This window comes from Scyliorhinus torazame, chromosome 6 (genome assembly GCF_047496885.1).
Source record: "Scyliorhinus torazame isolate Kashiwa2021f chromosome 6, sScyTor2.1, whole genome shotgun sequence".
Lineage (NCBI taxonomy): Eukaryota > Metazoa > Chordata > Chondrichthyes > Carcharhiniformes > Scyliorhinidae > Scyliorhinus > Scyliorhinus torazame.
Window position 1 is genome coordinate 83,724,879 of NC_092712.1, and position 16,503 is coordinate 83,741,381.

The 16,503-nt window shown below is 43.0% G+C and overlaps 1 protein-coding gene across 6 annotated transcripts in view; it reads left to right on the forward strand.

The window, feature by feature from the left end:
* mpp7a (MAGUK p55 scaffold protein 7a) overlaps positions 1-16,503 on the forward strand; it is a 758,711-nt gene that overhangs the window by 623,195 nt on the left and 119,013 nt on the right. For all 6 annotated transcript variants that reach the window (XM_072508390.1, XM_072508394.1, XM_072508393.1 and 3 more), the window contains one exon: positions 2,601-2,771. In XM_072508390.1, coding sequence (XP_072364491.1) covers positions 2,601-2,771 — 171 coding nt within the window. The remainder of the gene's footprint in view (positions 1-2,600; positions 2,772-16,503) is intronic.

Genomic DNA, 16,503 nt, shown 5'->3' on the forward strand with positions numbered 1-16,503 from the left:
ATGATGAGGTATGGAGAGTGGCCCTTTATAGGGTCAACTCCACTTCTTCATGTGTTCGGCCAAGCATAGGGAACACTTGATCAGGACACGCATGAGCGGGTTCTTCCCTGGGGTTGAGGATAGGTGTGAGCACTGTTCTCTTCGGCAGGCTAACCATACGCATATGTTCTGGTCCTGCCCCAAACGTTTATACTTAATTATTTAATGCCATATCGGAGATACTGCATGTAGATTTGGGTCAGTGTCCGTTGGTAGACATATTTGTGGTGTCGGACTCGCCAGTGATACATTTTGGGGTAAAGGCAGATGTCCTTGCCTAGTGCCTCTGCATGGCTGGGTGACTTAATATCATTTCTGCATTTGGAGAAGGTCAAGTTCACCTTCAGCGAGTCGGTGGAAAGGTTCTCTCTAAGATTGCAACCATTTATTTCCTTTTTTAAGGAGCTAGTCGCCATCACTTGTTGGGGGGTGGTTCAGGTTAGTTTTTGTATTTAAGTTAATTCGGCATTGTGTTGTTTTCCTTTTTTTTTTGATTGTGATGTTTTGCCTTGTTTTTTGTTTGAATGTTTCAGGTTGTATTGACTATTATGAAAAAATTCTGAATAAACATTTTTTTTTTAAATTGTAATCAGGGCATATGTTCTAAATTCATTGCATTTAACACCTGTACAGAACATAGATTGAAGAAACTTTCATCTGTCACCCTGGGTTGCTTTCCAATCAACGTCCATGAGGTGAAAGGCATATACATGAATTCACTATGCCACATCATTTTCTGTCATCGCCTTCTATTATCCAATTTGCCAAACAGTTATGGTACAAAGTGCATTATTTATTTTGTCAGAGAAAAGTCATCCAGACTTTAATTGAGTCCCTTTATCTCAGTAATATGAAAGCAAAATACTGTGAATACTGGAACTCTGAAATGAAAACAGAAAATGCAGTAAAGTCTCAGCAGGTCTGGCAGTATCTGTGATGAGAGCAACAGGGTTCACGTTTAGAGTCCAATATGGCTTTTCTTCAAAACTGGACAGCGGTAGAAATGTAATGGGTTTTATGCTCTGGAAAAGGCAGAAGGGGCAGGTGGAGCAAAATTAAAATCTAAAGCTTTGGTCCAGAATTGGTGTTAATAGGAGAGAATAAAGATAGCACTATCTAAAAGCGAAGTCGTAGAATGTGTTGGTAGCAGAAAAAGGGTCAGCACTGTTTGAAAACAAAAAAAAACATGATAATGTACAGATTGGCATATGGGGTTGAGGGGGGGGGGGGGGGGGGAAATTAAAAATGGAAGCATAGAGTCCATGGTTTGAAGTTGTTGAACTCATATTTGAGTCCAGAAGGCTGAAAAGTGCCAAATTGGAAGATGAGATGCCATTCCTCCAGTTTGCGTTGAGCTTCTCTGGAACATTGTAGCAGACGGAAGACAGAAATTTGAGCAAGGTGGTGAATTGAAATGGCAAGTAATCGGAAGGTCAAAGTCATGTTTGCCTACTGAGCGAAGGTGTTCCACAAAGTGGTCATCCAGTCTGCATTTTGTCTCCCCAATGTAAAGGAGACCACACTGAGCAGCGCATACAATAGACCGAATTGAAAGAAGTGCAAGTAAATCGCTATTCCATTGGGGCCTTGGACAGCGAGGAGGAAGGAGGCAAATGGGCAGGTGTTACGCCTCCTGTGATTGCGCGGGATGGGGATAAGGTGTTCGGCATGTGAGAGGATTGAACCATGGTGGCACAGTGGAATGCTAACTGGAGAGGTATGGGGAGGATGTATTTGGTGGTGGCACCATACTGGAGTTGGCGGAATTCTGTTACATCTTCACAGCTTTTGCTCACTTATTCATTGAGAAGCTGCACTGCCAGACTGTTCAATCAAGCTATCCGTATAAGACAGTAGTACATTCTGTGAAAGAAATAAGAAATTAAGGGTGGTATTATTCGTCTTCTAATTAAAAACACAGTCCAAATATCTGTACTGTGTGTCCTGTTGTTCAATTGCTTATCAATTCACAATTTATTTCAGTGAAGGAAGATAATATTGTATGCAGGTATTTGACCCCAATTCTAAGAAGAGTTTTGCTTTTATGTATATACTTTCCTATTCCTGAGCTTATCGGCTGATGTGTAAATCACAGGAATTGCTGTAATACAACTGACATTTAACTGATCATGCAGGTTTTACAATTTTTCTGTTAGATTATGAATTGCAGGATACAAGTAATATCCAGGTCATTAAATGACACCATTTCAGTTATCTTTTCTTGATTTGTTTAAAAGTTTTGTTCAAGTTAGACCTAAACTGTGTGAAGTGAATCTCAATTTGCTTGCTGTACTTATTTCTCTTGCTCCATAAGGTCGGTTCACATACATATGTATATGTACGTATTTCTAAGGTTATGTATCTTTCTGAAATTTGTTTGCAAAAAGAACATGTTCAGCAAAATGTTTTTTTCAGCATTCTTTCCAAAGAAAGCATCTTCACACTAGGTGGTTTGATGCATTGCCGTGGGTAATACAGATTTTCTTTCTTTGTTTTGTATAATAAATTTTAATGGGGCTTTACACTGATTCAAAGTTCTAACAAATCTCAAATCTTTACAGCTGGTCTCAGAAGAAGTTTCCGACTGAGCAGAAAAGATAGAAAGACTAATAAATCCATGTATGAAAGTAAAAGAAGTGAACTGTATGATACAGCAGATGTACCAACTTATGAAGAGGTTGTCTCTTACCAGCATCAACCTAATGAAAAGTACAGACTGGTAGTTCTTGTTGGTAGGTGCCATTTTTACGTCCCACTGTATTTTTGTTGCGAGTTTTATTAGCTTGTATTGATCTGTGAACATAGTAAAGTGCATTGTTTTATTAACAATTTGCTTTGAGAATGACTATATAAATAATCGTGTTGTTACACTCAACCTCCTTAAGACTGTCAATCAATCTAGTAATGTTCTGCCTCATTTGAAAGGCTGATACTTACAACTCTTGAACATTTTATTTTTAATTATGCATTTCAATTGTGCTTGTTCTGTTACTCCCTTTTCCTCTTTCAGTGCTGCATTATTCCTTCTGTTTGAATTATTTCTATCGAGATTCTTGTCTGATTTTTCAATCATTTATAAATTAACTTCAATTTTCTTAATTACTATATGCCCTCGAATTCAAATACTAAGAATACAGGAAAATTGGCATTTATTTGGTTGGTTCTTGGGACATGAGTGACATTGGTGAAGGTAGCATTTGTTGTTCATCCCCAGCTGCTTCAAAAAGGCATTTGTGGGCCGCCTTAAACTTCATGTCGATGATGTTCCCATGATGGTATGAAGTAGAAAAGAATCAGGATTCTGACTCTGCTTCTGAACATTATTTGATTTGATTTTGATTTGATTTATTGTCACATGTACTGAAGTACAGTGAAAAGTATTTTTCTGCGGCCGAGGGAACGTACACAGTACGTACATAGTCGACAAAAAGAATAATCAACAGAGAACATTGACAAATGGTACATCGACAAACCGTGATTGGTTACAAGGGACCAAACAAAGCAAATACATGAGCAAGAGCAGCATAGGATGTCATGAATAGTGTTCTTACTGGGAACAGATCAGTCCGAGGGGGAGTCGTTGAGGAGTCTTGTAGCTGTGGGGAAGAAGCTGTTCCTATGTCTGGATGTGTGGGTCTTCAGACTTCTGTACCTTTTGCCTGATGGAAGGGTCTGGAAGAAGGCAATGTCTGGGTGGGAGGGGGTCACTGAAAATGCTGTCTGCCTTCCTGAGGCAGCAGGAGGTGTATATAGAATCAATGTGGGGGTGGCAAGCTTGTGTGATGAGTTGGGCTGAGTTCACCACACTCTGCAGTTTCTTGCGATCTTGGATCGAGCAGTTGCCATACCAGGCTGTGATGCAGCCGGATAGGATGCTCTCTATCGCACATCTGTCGAAGTTTGTGAGAGTCGATGCAGACACGCCAAATTTCTTTAGCTTCCTAGGAAGAAGAGACATTGTTGGGCTTTCTTGACTGTTGCATCAAAGTGACTGGACCAGGACAGACTGTTGGTGATGGTGACCCCCAGAAACTTAAAGCTATCGGCCATTTCCACTTTGGAGCCATTGATGCACACGGGAGTGTGTGTCATGCTACGCTTCCTGAAGTCATTGGTCAGTTCCCTGGTCTTTCCGACATTTAGAGGGAGGTTGTTTTCGGTACACCATGCAACCAAGTGATTTATCTTCCTCCTGTATTCCTGTATTTTGCGGTAGTGCTGATGTTGTTTCCCATCATCACTCCTGTGTAACTGACAACAACTTCTGGAAACTGCATGTGCAATTAAAGACATAAATCAAGAAGTTGTTGTCAGTGATTTGACGCTTCTCCATAAGGTGTGCATTGATGTCTCTACAAGTGAATCAGTTATTCACTGAGATGATTATTCCCCCGTTCCACTGCAATATCACCACTTAAAACCTGAAACAAAAGTTATGCCTTGTTAGTAAGATGTTAACTTTTTTTTTAATGGTGTACTAAATCATTACTGAAGAATCTACAGCAGTATGTGTCCCTTCTAACATGAAAGGATGCACCTTTGGACCTGGTTCTTGGAAATTAGGCGTGCCAAGTTGACCAAGTGTCAGTGGGGGAAGCGGCGGCACGTGGCACATATTGGTTATCACTGCTGCCTACGGCGCTGAGGACCCGGGTTCGAATCCCAGCCCTGGGTCACTGTCCACGTGGAGTTTGCACATTCTCCCCGTGTCAGTGTGGGTTTCACCCCCACAATCCAAAGATGTGCAGGTTAGGTGGATTAGCCACGCTAAATTGCCCCTTAATTGGGAAAAAAAAGTAATTGGGTACTCTAAATTGTTTTTAAAAGTGTCAGTGGGGGAACACTTAGGAGACAGTGATCATTGTATTGTAACCATGATGTGGAGATGCCGGCGTTGGACTGGGGTGGGCACAGTACGAAGTCTTACAACACCAGGTTAAAGTCCAACAGGTTTGTTTCAATGTCACTAGCTTTCGGAGCGCTGCTCCTTCCTCAGGTGAATGAAGAGGTATGTTCCTCTTCATACCTCTTCATTCACCTGAGGAAGGAGCAGCGCTCCGAAAGCTAGTGACATTGAAACAAACCTGTTGGACTTTAACCTGGTGTTGTAAGACTTCGTATTGTATTGTAAGGTTTATGATGATGATAGAAAAGCAAAATAAGCAATCCAAAGTTAAAAATAATTAACTAGTGGAGAGCTGACTTCAGTGGGGTAAGAATGGAGCTGGGCCGGTATGTTTGGCAGGAAAAACTGAAGCTGAACAATGGACTACCTTCAAAACAGAAATGGTCCGGACACAGGCAAGATATATTCCGTTATAGGGGAAAGGTAGGAAAACCTAAATCAAGAAATTGTTGTCAGTGTGTTGATACTTCTCCATATTGATGTCGTTGACGTCTGCACAAGTGAAACGAATTATAAATGAAAAAGGAAATATAAATTAAGATAAGGAAGAAAAAGTGTGCTTTTGACAAGTTTCGGGTAGAAAAAGCAGTTGAAATGGCAAAGCTAGATTTTTGAACAGTAAAGGAATTGAAGGTTATGGTGAGCGGGCGGGTAAGTGAAGCTGAGTCCACAAAAAGATCAACCAGGATCTTATTGAATGGCGGAGCAGGCTCGAGGGGCCAGATGGCCAACTCCTACTCCTGGTTCTTATGTTATGAGAGCAATACAAAAGACTCGGAGGGGAAGTGAAAAAGCACATTAGAGAAGGGAAGAGGTATTATGAGAAAAGGTTGGCAGCCAACATGAAGAGGAATCGGAGGATCCTCAAACCTGTAAGAAAACATATATAATTACATTATTAGTAATTATATATGAAGTGGAAAAGAGTTTTAGTAAGTCAGAATGGTGATAAAAGAAGAGTCTGGGTGAGAGAGCTCGCAGGGAGTCGCCATGCTCCGGCACCATCTTGGATTCTAATTTTCTAACCTTACGTGGCCTCATGCTCTTTCTCCATGGTTCCCAGGGGGTACATCAAATCTGGAAGCGCCATGCTGCCTATCATGCCCTGTGACCTGGGTCCCCTTTGGTGGCTTACCTCTGGAGCGATCGGGCCTGGTCGACTTCCGAGTGTCACAGGTGACATGGTGCCACCTTGTTCTGCTTGCTGCCCATCGGATGCGCCAGTGACAGGTGGGGAGGATTCAGAGGCACCGCAGTGTTCCAGCGCCTCCCCTACGTAAGTCACTACCACAGGCCCCATCACCACCTCCTCCCTTGGGGGTGCCCGATGGCCCAGGCTACTCCTTGGGATGGGGGTGCAGCTGCATGGAGCTCCGGGGGCCCCGCTGTCAGCTGGCGCTGCCAGTCCTGGAGGCTGCTCTCGTCTCGACCAGTGTCTCTATGGTTGTGGCCATGGAGCACAGAGACTCGGCCACGTCGTTCAGGGACTGTGCACGTTCCTCTGTGACTGGCTCTGGTCAGCCAGTGCCCGGCCAATGTTGTCACCGCCCACAGACATGGCCTGTTGTGACTGGGCCATGCTCTGGAGTGCTGCAGCAATGTCCATGTGGCCCTGGTACATGTCTGCATGTGACATGGCTGCCCTGTCCTGCATCTCGGCCACCGCCCACACAATGTGCCCCAGATCTTGGACATCCTGACCCATTACTGTGACCCTCACACGCAAGGCTTCCATCATGGATGCCACCCATTTGGGTAGCACACATTGTTGGTACCGTCTTCTGCTCCTGTAGGCAGTTAAACTCCTCCAAATGCACCTGCAGGTACTGGAAGGTTTCTGACACACCCTCCTGTAGTCCCCAGCTCTGTTACTGCATCTCCAACGTCGATGGGACCGCCCTTTCCAGAAGCCCAAGACCTCTCTGAACGGCAGCTGTCCTTGGGGTCAGGCTGCCCATCGACTATCTGCCCCCTCAGGGGTTCCTACCTGCGCCTACACATGATGTACCACAGCATGTGTGTCATGCCTCTTCACTATAATGGCGCACCAAGGTGAGAGCCTCTGGGATGATGGAGGGTGCCAGTGAAGGCAGTGACGAAAAGTCGGTATCATCCCCGACTGGGATTGCGGCTGGGGGTGAGGCACCCCGGATGGTCTGGCCTTGTTGCAGGTGAGTGTGGGGTTGCGGCTGGGGCAAGGGACCCCGGGCGGTTCAGCCTCGTCAGAAGGTGATCCTGCAAGAAAATTACAAGACACATGTGAGATCGCGGTTAGGCATGGTGTGGGGGAGAGGGGTGGCTCTCATGTCATAGAGCATTGCATTTGATTCGGGAGCTCACTTGATTGTCCCATGCCGACCTCCACCTGGGCGACTAGCCATTCTCTCACCCTACCAGCCAGGCCCTTCACTCTCTGCACAGCGATGTTGAGGGCCCACAGGTCGTGTCCTTTCCCGCTCCTGACGGTTGTTGTCTATCTTCTCCTGGGGGGACAGGTAATGTACCATATGAGACACTCAGATGAGGGTCGCACAGGGGGTCCACAGCTAGCATCCTGTGTGTGCAGGGCACCTGACCATGGCGGGCGGAACAAAAGCGGCGCCACCCCCGATTTCGGCGCCAAAGTGGATTTTCCGGCCGATTGCCAAACGCGATTTCGGTGTCAGATTCCAGAGAATCCCACCCCTAATCTCTCAAATGGATAATCCACCCCAAAATGTTCCAACCCAGGTAACTTCCTGGTGAATCTCCTCTGCACCCTTTCTAGTACAATCACATTCTTTCTATGGTGTGGCGACCAGCACTGCACACAATACTCTAGCTGTGGCCTAACAAATATTTTATACAGTTCCATCATCAGCTCTCTGCTTTTATGCCTCAGCTAATAAAAGCAAGTATCCCACATGTCTTCTTAACCACCTGATCTACCTTTCCTGCCGCTTTCAGGTACCTTTGGGCATGCACCCAAAATTCCCTCTGGTCCTCTCTACTTCCTAGTGCCCTACCATTCATCATGTCTTCCCTTGCCTTGTTAGTCCTTCCAAAATGCAACACCTTACACTTCAGTGATAAATTCCACTTGTCACTGTTTTGCCCATCTGACCAGCTTGTCTATATCCTCCTGTAATCGAAAACTTTCCTTGTCACTATTTACCACGCCACTGGTTTTCGTGTCATCTGCGGACTTACTGATCAAACCCTCCACATGCTTGACTAAATCATGAATGTACACTGCAAAAATTACAAACTCCAAACACTACACTAAAAATGGGGGCCAGTTTAGCTCGGTTGTCTCAACAGCTGGTTCATGATGCAGAGCGAGGCCTGCAACGCAGATTCAATTTCCATACTGGCTGAGGTTATTCATGAAGGCCCCTCCTTCTCAACCTTGCCCCTCGCCTGTGGTGTGGTGATCCTCAGGTTAACCGCCACCAGTCAGCTCTTACCCCCTCACAAGGGGAAAGAGGCCTATGGTCATCTGGGACTACAGCGACTTTACCTTACCATAAACAACAAGGGACCCAACTCTGATCTTGAGGTACACCACTGGACACAGACTTCCAGTCACATAAACAACCTTCGACCATCACATAGACTCATAGATTCTTGATCATTTTCCCATATAGAACCTTGTCAAAAGCCTTACTGAAGTCCATGTAGCCTGCATCAATTGCAATGCCTCATTTATATGCCTAGTCACCTCCTCGAAAAATTCAGTCCAATTTGTTAGACACTATCTCCCCCTGATTAAGCCATAATGACTATCCCTGAATAATCCTTGCCTCTCCAAGTGGAGATTAATTCTGTCCCTGAGAATTTTTTCCAATAATCTCAGACCCACTGGCCTACTTGGTTTTTCTCTACTTCCCTTCTTGAAACATTAGCTGTCCTCCAAGCCTCAGGCACCTCTCCGGCCAGAGAGGATTTGAAAATTAACGTCAAATTAGCTTTGAGAAACAATTATTCCAGAAAGCATTAGTAGTCACATGGAAAAATCTGGGTTGATTAGGAAGAGTCAGCATGAATTTCTAAAGGGGAAATCCTAATTAACTAATCTACTAGACCTTTTTGAGGAGGTACCAGAAAGGGTCGATGAGGGTAATGCTGTTGATATGATGAACATAGAGTTTCAGAACGCATTCAATACAACAGCCATGAGTAACGTTATAGCTTATGAAATAAAAGGGACAGTTGCAATGTGGATATAAAATTGGCTGAATAATAGGAAGCAGAGAGCAATGGTCAATGGATATTTTTCGGGCTGGAGGAAGGTTTGTAATGGTGTTTCACAGGGGTCGGTATTGGGACCATCTCTTTTCCTGATGTATATTAATGATCTAGATGTTGGTGTACAATTTAAAGGTTTGCTGATGACAGCAATATCTGCTCATCTCAGCTCTATTTAAGAAAGGGACTTCAAAGCCACTCAGTGAGCTTTGCGCACGAGCAGGAGGAGAGACCACATCCGGAATGAGACACAGCTAGAGTGAGTGTAGTTATTGGGAATTTGAAACAGAGTTGAAATTTGGTGCAGAGCAGGAAGAGGTGCTTTTTGTTTTTTCTTTTTGCTTTGTTACTTTTTAAATCTTCAGTGAGAGGTATTTCCCTGCTGCTGCAGTTGAGACTACAAGGGAGAGAGCTGATTGGTAAATAGTGGATAAGGTCAGTAAGTCTTTACTACTTTTATCATTTATCACATGGAGATTTAAAAAGAGTGGGAGTTGAGAGGTCACCTCTGGGCAGCGGGCTGAGTTTGAAAAACAATCCAGGAAAGGTATCAGAGGAAAACAGTAAGTTCATTGGCTGGTAAGTAACTGCTGATTTGCATGACCTATTCTAAGTTGTTTCAGAGTAAAGGTAAAAAGATAAATATTTTACAGATTAGAAAGTCTATAAAACATTTGAATTAAAAAAAAAAGACAAATTAAATAAAATAGATGCAAGGCCAGGCGATGTGGGAGCCGGTGGACCCCATTCGTAAAAGTTCCCGCTCATAAAAGGATCAAGAACTGATTGAAAGTGATTTGCAGCAGAAGTAAATGTGATGTGAAAAAAAAATTTAAACAGCGAGTGGTTCGGGTCTGGAATGCACTGCCTGGAAGCTTCAATCGGGGCATTCTAGAGGACATTTGATGATTACTTCAATAAAAACAAAGTACAGGGGTACGGGGAGAAGGCAGGGGGATGGCATGATTCATGTTTGGACAGCTAGTGCAAGCACAATGGGCCAAATAGCCTCCTTCTACACCTTGAGAATTCTGTGAAGGCTACAGACCAGGTTCCTGGGAACTGAAATTAAAACCAGCGGCTAGTTTCTTTTATCTCTTTGGCTGGTGCAGATATGATGGGCTGAATGGCCTATTTCTGCATTGTAACTTTTCTGTGGTCTATGGTTCTCTGGCCCTCGAAACACAATTTTATATTTGTGTTATGTCATATTTTCCATTTTACTGAAGTTCCAAAATTTTTAATTTTACAAAGTATTTAGGCTTTTCATGTGTATGTCCCAATCTTTATTTTTCTCTCTGTAAGACAGATCAAAAGTGAAGGACAATCAATTAAATTTGTACTTGGTTTGCTGTCAGTGAGAATTCTCTAATGTGACTGGCTGCTTAGCCTACTTGATGACATCACAGTTTTAGACATCTGGAAATCCAATTGATTTGCACCAGTTTCAAAGGAGAATCGTTGCCGCAGAGGTTGCTTGATCTTTGTGGGCAGCTTGTTAGCACTTGTTACTTAACTGCTAAATCTTGGTTGGTATTCACCCTTCCTGTCCTGTGGCTGCAATTTGTGGCAGATGGAATACATCTGTTATGCACTTTGGAAGGAAGAATGGAGGCATAGAGGCTTATTTCAACAGCACTTACAAGTCCCACAACATCAATCACAATAGAAGAATAGCTGCATCCTCAGATGTATACATATGATCTGATACAAAGCTATGCAGAGGGACAGGTAGTATTAAGGAAGCAGGGAGACTACAGAAGCACTTGGACAGGCTAGTAGAGTGGGCAAAAAGGTGGCAGATGGAATACATCTGTTATGCACTTTGGAAGGAAGAATGGAGGCATAGATTATTTTCTAAATGGGAAAAGGCTTAGGAAATCAGAAGCACAAAGGGACTAAGGAGTCCTAGTTCAAGCTTCTCTTAAGGTTAACGTGCAGGTTCAGTTGGCAGTTAGGAAGGCAAATGTAATGTTAGCATTCATGTCGTAAGGGCTAGAATACAAGGGCAGGGATGTACTTCTGAGTCTTTATAGGGGCTCTGATCAGACCCCATTTGGAATATTGTGAGCAGCTTTGGGCCCCATAACTAAGGAAGGATGTCCTGGCCTTTGAGAGGGTCCAGAGGAAGTTCACAAGAATGATCCCTAGATGAAGAGCGTATCGTATGAGGAGCAGTTGAGGACAATGGGTCTGTACTCATTGGAGTTTAGAAGGATGAGGAGAGGATCTTATTGAAACTTACAGGATACTGGGAGGCCTAGATAGAGTGGACATGGATAGGATGTTTCCACTAGTAGGAAAAACTAGAAGCCACAGCCTCATACTGAAGGGACAATCCTTTAAAACTGAGATGAGGAGGAATTTTGTCAGCCAGAGGGTAGTGAATCTGTGGAACTGTTTGCCACAGAAGTCTGTAGAGGCCAAATCACTGAGTGTCTTTAAGACAGATAGATAGGTTTTTGATTAATAAGGGAATCAGGGGTTATGGGAGTAGACAGGAGAATGGGAATGAGAAACATATCAACCATGATTGAATGGTGGAGCAGACTCAATGGGCCGAATGGCTTAATTCTGCTCCTATGTCTTATGGCTAACCTGTATCTCTGCTTGAATTATCCATCTTTACAGCATGTCCCATGATATCCTTAAACAATAAAAATCAGATCTTCATCTGGAAAATATCAATCAAACCAACAGCCGCAGCCTTTTGGGTGGGAGAATCCATATTTTCAATTTTCACTACCTTTCATGTGAGCAAATATTTCTTTATTCTATTCTTCACTGACCCTGCTCTGATTTTAAGATTGTCAATTTGTTCTGGATTACCCAATCAAAAGGAACGATTTTGCTGTTTCTATTTTATTGAGTCCTTTTTTCATTTTAAGCACCTCCATTATATCACCCCTCAACCTTCTGAACACAAGGGAATATAAACCAGATTCATGCAGAATCCTTCCGAAGGAGCAGTGCTCCGAAAGCTAGTGTTTGAAACAAACCTGTTGGACTTTAACCTGGTGTTGTAAGACTTCTTACTGTTCTCTTTTCCAGCAAAAGGATTCCCAGCCTACTCGGTCTTCCTTGCTAGTCATGACCCCTCAATTGTGGTTTTATCCTTGTGCTTTTTTTGCACTTTCTCCAATGTCTCTGTATTATTTTTATACTACGGTGACCAGACTATCCACAATCCTCTAAAGTATGATCTAATCAAGGATCCATACAAATGTAACATGATTTTCCTGCTTTTCGATTCATTTTTGTTTTCTAAATGGCCACTTTTATGCTTAACCCCATTTAGACTCATTATCCAAAATTTTTTTTTTTTTTAAAGTTAGTCTTGGGTTCACTAACGTCCTTTAGGGAAGGAAATCTGCTGTCTTTCCTCGTCTGGCCTACACGTGACTCCAGACCCACAGCAATTGACTCTTAAGTGCCCTTTGAGATGGCCTCGAAAGCCACTCAGTTGTATCAAAATCATTACAAAGCCTTCAAAAGGGAACTAAACTGGATGGCCCATCTGGTTTTGACCTAGGGACCGGAACCAACAATGGCAAACGCAGCCCCCAATCCCGCAAAGTCCTCCTTCGTATCATCTGGGGGTTGTACTAAAGTTGGGAGAGCTGCATCGCAGACTAGTAAATCAACAGCCTGAGATATTTATACTCACAGAATCATACCTCACACAGAATGTCTCAGACATCATAGTTACCATCCTGGGTCTGTCCTGTTCCACTGACCGGTCAGCACAACCAGAGGTGGCAGCAGCACAGTGGTATACAGTCAGGAAAGAATTTCCCTGGGCTTTCTCAACACCAACTCTGGATCCTATGAAGTCTCATGGCATTAGTTCAATCACAGGCAATGAAATCTCTTGCTGATTGCCATCTACCACCCTCTCCTCCTCCCCCCCCCCCCCCCTCCCCCCTCACCTGATGAATCAGTAGTCCTCCATGTTGAACACCAATTGGAAGAAACACGGATGGTGGCAAGGGCACGTAATGACGTAATGTACCCTGGGTAGGGGATTTTGATTGTCCATCTGAAAGATTGTCTTGAATGACCGAGCTGGCCAATTCCTAAAGAACATAACTGCTAAACTGGGTCTATAGCAGGTGATGAGGGAACCAATAAGAGGGAAAAACCTATTTTACTTTGTCCTCGCTAATCTATCTTTCACAGATACATCTGTCCATCACAGTAATGATAAGGGTGTGGAGTCCTTGCCTTCGGTCTTCACATTAACCCTGCATTATTAGCTTTATTCACCATACCAGATTGTCTGGCTCATTAATGGTCCAATTCAAGATTGTCAGGGTGTTTGCACTGTGGGAGCGACTCCTTGCTGAACTACAGCAAATCTCAGCTCTATTAGGCTCTCAAGAATGATCACCATTGGAATTTCCTTTCACCCCAGTACTGGGAAGTTGTTTTGGTATTATCAGCCATGAGTGCAACAGGCATGCAGAACCATGCGCACTTTGGAATTTAAGACCAGTCTGAATAATATGTTGATCAAGAAGTACTGGAGCCAGAAAGGGCATGCTGGTAAATGTACAGCAGGTGTACTGCCTATTTCTGGCTCTGTGTACCTCTCAGTCAAAGCTGGCCTTGGCTGCTATTCTGCTGGATTCTCTATGAAGCTGTTCTGAACTTTCCATATGGACTTTCAATAGTAATCAATTGTGTAGGGTAGGCATGGGGGCAATGCACATGCTAGAAATAAAGTTATCTCCTTCTATGTAATGTGTTTTAATATTGTTTGTATTGCACACATGATAGAGGGTGGGGAAGAAGAATAGGAAAGTGTTTATTATCCAATGACTTCTGTCTCCCTCATTATTATCTTTTAAGTTAACATTTATGTCACAGAAGGTATGCTGCACTTTTTGATATGCTTTGAGAAAGATATTACAGGTATATATTGAAACATTTTTTTTTACGAGGTTTAATGTTACAATCAGCAGTAATATTGTAAAGGTATGGATGAATCATATACTGGCTGGTAACGTACAGGACAAAAAACGGAGACTAACTTTAGCTTTTTCTTAAAGACCTAAGAATGTATTGTGAAACAATGCAAAACTTACTGGCAACCATCTTTCCATTGGTAATTTCTTAAGTATTTCCTCCCAACATCTGTTGTGCATCAAGGAAGCCCATTCTGAAGAAGGTTTGAATTCAATTATATAAAAATCCATCAAAGCATTCTCCCATTTTTCTGAAGTCTGGAAGGATGCAGCTCTCTGATAACGTTGTCCAAGTGTGTGTGTGTGTGTAATGAACATCAGCAAACCTTTTAACAGCCAAGCATGGGAAACCTGTGCAATTGTGCAGGATAATTGAAAATTCAGGGGTAGAACAAATTCAGTTGTGCCAGTCTTTTCAATGCAATTGGCCCAAAATCGTTGTCACATGTGAAAAAGATTGGAGCATCTCATTGCAGTTGCTTTCAGCATAACAGAGTTTCTGCTATATGCTGTACTAGTTCAGTCAACAAACAAGTTAGCCACAGTTCCATATATCCTTTCCTTTGTCTTATTCAAAAATTAAGAAGTTGGTTACTCAGAACTGGCAAATTGACCCTGATTTAAAAATGCTTTTTTTTTTAGATAAATCTATTTTCGTCTGTATTCATCAAACCACTACAAATTACTACTCTTTAAAAAATATCAAGGATAATTTTTAAGCTAAAATTTTTCAAATTACTTTTTAAATCACTGCACTGGTTCATGATAGACTTTACTATGCAAATTGGGTCAAGCAGAAACTCAGGGAAAACACACTTGCCAAAACCATTACCATTCTGGACACAGTTAACGACTGTGCCCAAAGCAAAAACTTTACCCCTCAGTATTTTATACTGAGTTTGTCTTCAGCATTAGTTCTTAAACAAGAAGGAATCACATAAGTGAAAAACACATTGAAGAATTCTGTCTCAGCATGATGCAGTGATAATTGGCAGGTTATTGGGAAGGCAAACGGAATATTGGCCATTATTGCAAGAGGAATGGAGTATAAAAGTAGGAAAGTGCTGCAACTGTGCTGGGCCTCAGTAAGACCGCATCTGGAATACTCTGCAGTTTTAGTCTCCTCATTTATGGAGAGACGTAATTGCAGTGGAAGCAGTTCAGAGAAGGTTCACTTGACTGATTACTGGAATGAAGGGATTGTCTTAAGAGGAAAGGTTGAGCCTATGCCCATTAGCGTTCAGAAAGATGCAAAGTGATCTTATTGAAACATAAAAGATTCTGAGGCCATTTTGCAGGGTAGCTGCTGAGAGGATCCTTCCTCTTGTGGGGGAGTCTTGAACTAGGGAGCACAGTTCACAAAGGGGTTCCCATTTAAGACTGAGATGAGGATATATATTTTCTCTGAGTCATTAAACTTCACCTCTTCCCCAGAGGGTATCCGAGGTTGGGTCATTGAATATAATCAAGGCTAGAGATAGATTTTGATCGACAAAGGAGTCTAGGGTTTTGGGGAGATGAGACTGGAAACTGGAGTCAAGGTAATGATCCAATCAGCCATGATGGTACTGAATAGCGGAGCAGGCTCAAGGGGCCAAATCTACTCTTCTGATCTTATGAGGAGTCTGCCAATTTACAGTTCAGTGCTTTGCTAAAGAAGCAATTGAATCCCTGTTTCAGCTCAAATCTAGCTTCAAATGTTTTAGTATTAGACAGCTCAGTTACTTCCACTTAGCATTGGACAGGATTTCCTGACATGCATAAAATAGGAAGGTTAATTATTCCATTGAAGTACAACTGATGTATTGCTTTCAATGGAAATTCATGTCCCTCAATACACAAGTCCTCAAGGTACGTATGATTTCATTCTGAGGCAATCAAATGTGACTTTGTTCTGAAGGCGAAAGAAACAATGGTGGATGGATTCTTGCATGGCATTGACCTAGAAGTGCAGCCATGGTCAATAACATCTCTATATTAGTCCTGGACCCAGCAGCGAATAAATACAACAAAGCACATGGGTGAACCAGTGCTCTCATTGAGCAGACATTGGGATGCCAAATCAAGGGTTCAGATTCTCACACCAGTGCATGGCACCTTACAATGTGTCCAAGAAAAGGCTCTGAAAGTTATCGCCGAATGCTATCCATTGTTGTGGCAGCACGGTGACGCAGTGGTTAGCACTGCTGCGTCACAGCTCCAGGGAGCCAGATTCAATTCTGGCCTCGGTCCATGTGGAGTTTGCATTTTCTCCGTGTCTGTGTGGGTTTCTTCTGGGTGCTCCGATTTCCTCCCACAGTCCAAAGATGTGTAGTTTTGGTGGATTGGCCATGCTAAATTGACCCTTTGTGTCCAAAAGGTTAG